The 8753-nt window shown below is 34.2% G+C and overlaps 2 protein-coding genes across 2 annotated transcripts; both read right to left on the bottom strand.

Moving 5' to 3' along the window:
* LOC18598326 lies at positions 2957-3409 on the bottom strand. Its single transcript, XM_018122212.1, has one exon. It carries the CDS (start codon positions 3319-3321, stop codon positions 3133-3135), a length of 189 nt encoding a protein of 62 aa, XP_017977701.1. The 5' UTR covers positions 3322-3409; the 3' UTR covers positions 2957-3132.
* LOC18598325 (IAA-amino acid hydrolase ILR1) lies at positions 3806-6264 on the bottom strand. The gene is made up of 5 exons (XM_007027815.2): positions 5723-6264; positions 5400-5525; positions 4991-5305; positions 4420-4548; positions 3806-4318 (listed from the first exon to the last, which is right to left on the bottom strand). Exons 1-5 carry the CDS (start codon positions 6074-6076, stop codon positions 3944-3946), a joined length of 1299 nt encoding a protein of 432 aa, XP_007027877.2. The 5' UTR covers positions 6077-6264; the 3' UTR covers positions 3806-3943.

Genomic DNA, 8753 nt, shown 5'->3' with positions numbered 1-8753 from the left:
GTTGTGGTGAGAATTCAACAAATTGGTGTTCTTTCTTAATGGTAATATCCTTCTAACACCAAATGTGCTTTAATGTCTCTCACTTATGCTTGAGTGTTGAAATGCACAATTGATAACAAGCTTCTTTCCAATCATTGATATCAAGCTTTAGGTACTGTCAATTGGCATCTAGCTTTAAATTTACATCAAGCTTTATATTGTCACTTCTTCACTTGAGCTTTAAATTGATTATATTTTTCTTAAATGTGCTTAAGCTTTAAAGTTAATATACTTGAACTGCTCAATGATAGGGGGAGCTTCTATTAGTGCCTTACCAATTGATGAAATGTACTTGAAAATGATTATATCCCTCACAACTAATTTTATGCTTACTTGCTTTTAAAACGGGGGAGCTTTTATATCTATCAATTGGTATTAGCTTTGAATATCAATGGGAGATTAATAAATGTGCTTATTGAATATCTTCTTCTCACAAATTGATGTTCCTCATTGTGAGTATCATGCTTTGCAAATAGTGTTTATTGTATGTTTATCTTCCTTTTTAATATAACAAAAAAAGAGAGAGATATTCAAAAGGGAATATTTGATCATCAAAGTTTTGAACCTTGCAACTATGTGGGGGAAGTACTTTACAAGCAAATTTTGCTCAAGATTTTTGTCATATTAAAAAGACGGAAATTGTTAGCTTTAATAACTTGAAAATGATTAGAGTTTTGACATGAAAAAAATGATCAAAATTTCTTGTCTAAGCGATCATTGAATAGCTTGAGTGATCCTTGAATGCTTTTGATATGTTTTTATGTTCCCTTACTCGATTAACATTTGAAGTTGTTTTGTAAAAGAAACATCAATTCTTGCAAGATGGAATACTTAGACAAGTTTTTGAAAGCTTAAGAATCAATTCCAATAGTCAAGAAGTTGATTCTTTCAAGTCTAGGTGCACAAAAAAACCAAAATCTAGAAAGGAAAGAATTGATTCTCAATCAAGAAGAACCGATATCTAAAGAAACAAGAATCAATTCTCAGGCAAAAAGAACTAACTTCTCAGTCAAAAAGAACTAACTTCTTAGACACAAAAAGCTGACTTCTCAAGAATAAAGAATTGATTTGTTAAAGGTAGAAAGCTCTAGACTAAAGAAGAACCGACAGCTCAAGAAAAAGAATTGATTCTTAAACTTCAAAAGTAGTCGTTAGACATGAAAAAGATAAGAAAAATGGCTAGTTTCTTGGCCAAATCATCCTTAACAGTTATAAACTTTTTCCAAGTATAAAAGAGACTTTTCCAACACATTTTAAGAGGGAGAAGAGTTGAGAAAAGATCACTTGGTTAAGAACCAAATGAGATAAAGACGAAAAGGAAAAATAGAGAAAAACCAAGCTAGAGCAAGCTATTCATATTCTTTGAAAAAGCTTGTGAGCTACCTTGTGCTTCAAATTCTTTGTGCTTTCACTTACATCATTTATAATCATTCTTTAGCTCTACCAAACTCTTCCTCCATGTACTTACTAAGCAAAACCCACGTTCTAAAGGTATCATTGCTTTTACCTTGTAAGGGAGAAAGGTTATGCCTAAGCCTTCAAAAGATAGTGTTGTAAAGAGGTTATGCTTGATCTTTGAAAAGGCAAAAAGGTTATGTCTAACCCTTGAAAAGACAAAGGGTTATGCTTGCTCTCGTGAAAAGGCATTGTGTGGGTTATGTTGCTTTCGTGAAAAGGCATTGGGTGGGTTATACTTGCTCCCATGAAAAGGCATTGTAAGGATTGTACTTGAACCAGTGAAAAGGCACTATTGTAAAGGTTATACTTGAACCTTAAAAAGTATTTTTCATAATGGATTACAAACTCCTTGGTGAGCCAAGGGAGAAGATGTAGACGCCTATGGTGAAGGTCAAACCTTTATAAATGATTTGTGTCTTTCTCTCTTCTTCTTACCCTTAAACTTATGCATTTTCTCTTTACTCTTCACTACTTCTTACTTGTGCATTTTACTTGGCTATAAAAAGATTTGAACAGTTATTTTTGAACTTGTTTTTCCTTCAACTCAACCTTCAAATCACTTTTGACTCACTTTAAAATACTTATGCTTTTTACTTTAATTTGAAGAGTTTTGAAAATCTACACTTACCTTCCTTTATTCTTTGATTTACTCAAGTTACATTCATTTCACTTTGAAGAGTTTTTAGAATCTACACTACCATCATCAACCACTATAAAATCCACTACCATCATCACCTATAATAAAAGAAAGTATTTTATGGGATTAAATGGGTCATAATCGAGTTATAAAGATGTTGACAAACACATTTACATAATTAATTAAAAGGGTAATCAACAGGTCATGAATTATATAAATATACCATAATAAAATTAACTAAACGTGTGTTAAATGATTTAAGCGAATTTGAAACATTTAAGTTACAAATTTTTCGACATGATTATTTTAAACCCGAACACGTTAATTTCATGTTGTGTTTGTCATATGTAAAATTGTCGAGCTTAGACCCAAGTAGTGTATCTTCTTGTTTTTCCAAAAAGAAAAAATGTAGTGTCGTCTTCTACACTTGTTGCAACTCAAACTCCCATCCCCAACCTTAATCAAAGGCTAAATCCAAAAATAATAATACATTATTAATTGATACCGTGATTTGAAAGAGTGTCCTAGAGATATTAATAGCTATTAGGCAGGTGATCTTAATTTGGAATTCAATTATATTTCTTAGATTAAAATTTATTATTTTTAATAAATTTAAATCAAATTTAAAATTTCATAAAAATGATAGATTTTATTAATTAATCAATTACGTCTCCTTTTCTAACTGAAAAATCGTCTGTACGTTGCCACGATCATTGTTTATAAATAAACAGTAAACAAGAAAATTGAACACCAAATTAAGAATGTTAAAAAGAAAAAAAAAAAAGAGTCAAATTACTCGAAAATATAAATTGATCACCACAGTTCGCAAACACAAGGGCCCAATATTGAAAAAACTTCCAAAGGTTAATTTCTTTTACATGTCAAGCAAAATTCAGAACCAAACCAATCAATACCAAAAATCTAAAAAGGGTTGCCTGTTTTTTCCTTACTTTGGTCTTCTTCTTCTTCTTCTTCTTCTGTTTTTTGGGGCGGGGTGGCTAATCGTCAAGCATCTTTCGAAGTCGGTCTTTAACGTATTGGCTACGGGCTTGGGCGCGTTCTTGTTGAGGAGCTATGTTGACAAGGGAGAGGTAAGCTCCGACGGCCATGAGGGAAGTCCCGGTGAGGCAAAACCCGATTGTTACTGCCAGTTGCTTTACCGTTGGTGGGTAGGACCACAGCACCATTTTTGGGTTTCTTGGGTTTTGTTTTACTCTTCACTTGGGTTTGGTTTTGCTTCGATGGGTAACCTCGTAGAATTATAAATGGTTAAGATTCTGTATCTTGGACTGGGCCTAGCTCTTGTCAAACCAGGGAATTAGTATCTGTCTGAGTGTGTGTGGGGAGGACGGTCATCCTCAATTAGTTCTCAGAATTTGTTATTCTTCGTTTTATTTTTTTTTTCTTTTGTGTTCTGCTAACAACCCTGGTACCCAAAAAAAAAATGAATTGCTAGAAGCCTAAAATCCCTTTCTATTTCAAATATATATATATAAAATCTTAATTGTACTGGTGATTTATGCCTCATGTCAAGTCCACCCTTTTATCACTAGCAAAAACTACAGAAGATGTTATTTAGTTTTAAACCTTTTATCTCAATCAGCACACGTATCAGTTCATTAAGAGGAGTCTATCGTTACTTTTGCTGACTAATTTGTTAGGATTTCCTCGAACAAAAAGTTTCAATATCATATAGTAACTATTAGAAAGATAAATAGAAATCTCGCCCTTTTTCTTGAATCTGCTTTACAATGCTAACCATAACGCTTCTTATTATGTTTTGCAATGTTCACATTGATGTCAAAGCTCTCAATTAGTTGCAACATGGCTATCCAGGTATGAAATTGCAACGGCAGCATTGAGAGCCGCTCCAATAGGAAGAGCCTCTTCATCAATAAAAAAGTAAGGTGAGTGCAATGGCTGATCTGATTTCAGGGTCTCATTCTTTATCCCAATCACATAAATTGCAGCTGCAGTCCTCTGTGCAAATAAACTGAAGTCTTCTGCTGCCATGGATATGGGGAGGAGATGAACGTTGTTTTCTCCAACAAGACTCTTGCCCACCTTATTTGCATGTTCGAACAATGTTTCGTCATTGACCATTACTGGATGAGGCATAGGTTTGTCTTCCATAAAGTCCACCGTGCCACTGCACTGATGCACAGCTGCTTGCATTTCTATGACCTGTGAGTGGAGCATAGTCATGTTTGAAAAATTGTCGTACTTAACATTGGGTAGTGCTAGAAAATTTGGAGTTCAGGAGATGAGAAGTTTGCATGCCTTACCTCTTTAATCCTTTTTTGGAGGTAAGAAAGACCTTCAGTGGACAAGCTCCTATATGTTCCAGTGAATCTCACAGATTCCGGGATTACATTTTCAGCTCGACCTCCCTCTATTGAACCAACTGTTACCACCTACATCATTCAAAAATGAAATTTGGACTTTTGGGTCTTAATTGTTGCTAAAAGGTTAACTATGCTGATCAGGAACTAGGCAGTACGGACTTATGCAGTCAGTGGATTAATCTAGGATGTGAATCCTATATTGATTTTGGATCAAATCAGTTTTCTACTGCTATGGTAATTTCCAGATTTTTGGTAAATCTCCTTACAGATGGGTGGAATTCGACACTGCAAATCGTGCTAACTTGCAAGCCTAGTCAATTCAATTTCCAATCCAAAGATCCAGCAATAGCAGTTGTTCCACATTTAGTATTCTAGGTGATATATAACTCTCAATTGCTGCATACTGATGTTGACAAAATCAATCATGGCATGGCAAACTGATACTTTCGTGAGCAAGGCCTACAAGATTACCATCTTGAAAATATTTTTAACATGGAGGATAGAAAATTACCATGGCCTTGAGGGGATCTGTCTCTCTGGAGACAATCTGTTGGAGAGCAATGACAGCAGAACAAGCTGCAACAATTGGGTCCTTACTCAAATGGGGGCTTGATGCATGTGCTCCTTTTCCCTGAATCGTAGCTGAAAACATCCCAACACCGGCAAGCATTGGACCAGGCCTTGAAGCAATAGCACCGGTGGGCACTGATGGCAAAACATGTATACTGAGGATCGCATCAATATCATCTAGGACTTCATCTTGCAACATATAGTAAGCACCAGAATAACCCTCTTCACCAGGTTGAAAAACTAGCTTCACCGTTCCCTTCAAGAAAATGTTGCAGCAATACAAAATTAGCCCAACAAGAGAGAAAAATAAGGCTGATATTTTGCAGGTAATTGGAAAGAGTGTAAATTACCTTCAATAAATCTCTACTGCTCTGAAGTAACTTGGCTGCTCCAAGTAACATTGCTACATGGGAATCATGACCACAGGCGTGCATCTTCCCATCAACTTTGCTCTTGTGCTTCCATTCCACTAATTCCTTCAAAATTGTAAGGTCGATTACAAGGTATAAGACATTTGTCATATACAGCACACTAAGTAAAGAAAATAACAAGGCTCTAGGGAATCATCCAATAGCCTCAAAAAAGAAATTACATTATAAATTGCAGCAATCTATGAGGGACTTTAGCAAATGGTCAATGAGACAAACCCCCAAGAGAGAGAAAGAGAGATGACCTGTAAAGGAAGGGCATCCATGTCTGCTCTGAGGCCGAAAACTGGATTTGCACCAGACCCAATAGAACCAACCACGCCAGTCTTAGCAACAGGCCATTTGTAACTGATCCCAAGTGAGTCTAACTCATTCCTGATTAGTTCATTGGTCTTGTGCTCTTCAAATCCCAGCTCTGGGTGCTCGTGAATTCTCCTCCTAATCCCTCTCATCCATTCAAAAAACTCAGGCTGTCTTGCAGATTCCAACAATTCTTGACTAAGCAATTCAAGTTCTGATCGAGGACGAGTTTCCAAGGCCATAGCTTGGCATATAATTGTTGAAACCACGAAGCACGAGAAAAACTCCATTGGAATCATGGTTTGCAAAGCCAAAGAACGGTGCTATTTTGATTCACCAGAAATTTTATACTAAAGAGAAAGTTTGTTTGTAGGTCCTAGTCATAGACTTGGAGTGCTGTGTACATTGAAGGAGATTCTGAAGAGAAGTTTTTGCTCGTTCTGTCCTCTTGACTGATAGGTGCTACCCACCCTTGCTTTGACCGAGTGCCACAAACTCAGCGCAACTTTTTCGCTACTGTAATTAATTTTTGTACCTGCAGCCTGTAAAATTTGGCAAAAACTCTCCGTTTCGAACTCAACTGGCCTAGCGACTCCGAGCCATACCTTTTAGGTAACGTTTTATACGAGGGAAATGAGAGTATATTTTTATAATATATTTAATTAAATTATATTATAGTATTTATTTTATAATAGATCACTGTAATATAAAATTATAATGTAATCACATTATAGTTAAAGGATGCAATGTGATTACAGTTCAAAATCAATGTAATCTCATTACATTGTATTTTGTAATGTTATTAAAAATATTTTTATCATTCAACTCTATTACTTTGTTAAAAATATTTTATAATATTATAATTAAAATAAAAAATATTAAAACAAAATATAAAAATTAAAAATTAAAATAAAATATAAAAAATTAAAATTTATATAATATAGGTAAAAGAAATTAAAATAAAATATATAATATAAAAAATTATATTAAAGAAATGAAAATAAAATATATAATATTATAATAAAAAATAAAAATAAAATTTATGACATTAAAAATATATTTAAGAAATGATATTACATAAAAATTAACAATAAAAAATACAAACATATTAAACTTGTATTTTAATAAATAGGGGTAGTTTTGAAAATTAATATTACATTCTCAGTAAAGTATTTGTAAACCAAACGCTGTATTGTTATCTTCTTTATATTTTAATCATTATTTTGTTTGTATACCAAATACTGTAATGTTATTTTTCCTGCAATACATTGCTTGCAATCACATTACCTGTAATCACATTGTATTGTAAAGTACCAAACGCCACTTTAAATTTTGGGATAACAACCATTATCCAAGTAAATTCCACAAATGTCCTCACATTGTCTTATGTGGCAATAAAATTTCAATGGGACTTTCCCAGGGTTTTCTTCAATATGTTCATAAAAAAATGTCTACATTTTTTATGAAAAAAAATATAAAAGAAAATTGTAAAAAATAACCCTTCTCATAAAGTAATTTAAAAAATAGCCACTCATATAAAGTTATCTGTTTTTACCCAAAAACAAGCATGAGTAGATCAAAATACCCTTAAAAACATCTTGACAAATTAATTAATATCTTGATATCTCTCTTCCGTCATAAAGAAGATAAATGCTCAGCTATTTCAGCTACCTCAACTCTCTCAGCTTTCTGAACTGTATCGATTTTGTCAACTCTCTATTGAGCACCATCGTCATCGAGCTATGGTCTATCTCTCGGCATCTAACCATATCATTGTCGATAAACAGACCCTAGAGTAGAGATGACCTCAAGGTATGTTATTGGGTTTATTGCTACAACACATTAATTTTTGAAACTTTTTGTGTAAATTAGAGCATTGCGTAGAGTTGTTACACAGCATGCTTGTTAAATATATTAAAATAAAAAAATTAACTGTTTTAGTACAGGGTTTGTAAAATTTTTCTATACAGTAGGTGTAATAAACATGGCCTATAGCAAAATCATTAGAACGTTGCCCAGAGTTGTTACATGCCATACATCTCTAATGCACATGGCATGTGAAAAATATATTGAAATAACATGTGTTAGCACATGGAGTCTAACATATTTGTTGAACATGGCATGTAACATTTATTGAACATGACGTATAACAACATGACTGATAAATTTTTAGAACACAGCATGTAATGTGTAAGATGGATGACAAATTTTTTGTTTTCAAAATTTCAGTGGTGCTCCAATTTTGCGACTTGTGATAAAACACAGTGGTCAGTGGGTGGATGGGATTTATAAGGGTGGTGAGTCATAAATGCAAGGGGTTAGGAGTGATTTGTCGTTTGCGGGATTGATGAAGCTAATTGAAGATTTTGTTAGGGTAAACTCAGAAATTCACAAGATTGAGTTACATGCATTGATCAATATACCTAGAGAGCTATCACGCCTAATTATCAAGGACGATGAGGATGTTGCGTTAATTCTACTAGAATAAAGGAATGTTCCGACAGTGTACATCACCATTAAAGAACGCCATACAAATGTTATGTCACATGACAAAGTTGTACAACATGGTAATCACCTCAATCAAAATAAGATTTACAATGCTTTACATATACCACAGCATTCAATCCCTAACCCACAACAATGGCAATTGACGTGTGCATAAGAGTTTGTGCAGCTTAGTAGACACACGACATTCACACAACAGTTGGTTGCATAATTTAGATCAGCATGTGCATCGAACCAATTACTTACTTCTATCCAACAAATGCAACAATCGGGGTGAAACTGTGGAGGGTGTAATGCCATTTTCAAATGAGATTGCGACACTAGAGGACAACATTGTGACGTTGGAGGATGACACTATGACGCTGGAGGATAATACTGCATATGATGAGGGAAAGGAGGATCGAATCCCTGCCGGTGAAGATAGATTTGATGACAATTCAAATTACGAGCCTAATGAATGGCATGATGACA

Source organism: Theobroma cacao, chromosome 5, assembly GCF_000208745.1.
Source record: "Theobroma cacao cultivar B97-61/B2 chromosome 5, Criollo_cocoa_genome_V2, whole genome shotgun sequence".
Lineage (NCBI taxonomy): Eukaryota > Viridiplantae > Streptophyta > Magnoliopsida > Malvales > Malvaceae > Theobroma > Theobroma cacao.
This window is presented reverse-complemented; position numbering and strand designations above follow the sequence as displayed.

What these genes read in the sequence shown, in the direction of transcription:
- LOC18598326 (XM_018122212.1), bottom strand. Translation starts at nt 3,321, where the DNA reads ATGGTGCTGTGGTCCTACCCACCAACGGTAAAGCAACTGGCAGTAACA.
- LOC18598325 (XM_007027815.2), bottom strand. Translation starts at nt 6,076, where the DNA reads ATGATTCCAATGGAGTTTTTCTCGTGCTTCGTGGTTTCAACAATTATA. An exon ending in TGGATGCCCTTCCTTTACAG is followed by an intron (nt 5,526 to 5,722) that starts GTCATCTCTCTT and finishes ACAATTTTGAAG; the next exon opens with GAATTAGTGGAATGGAAGCA. An exon ending in TCCAAAAAAGGATTAAAGAG is followed by an intron (nt 4,319 to 4,419) that starts GTAAGGCATGCA and finishes CTCCACTCACAG; the next exon opens with GTCATAGAAATGCAAGCAGC.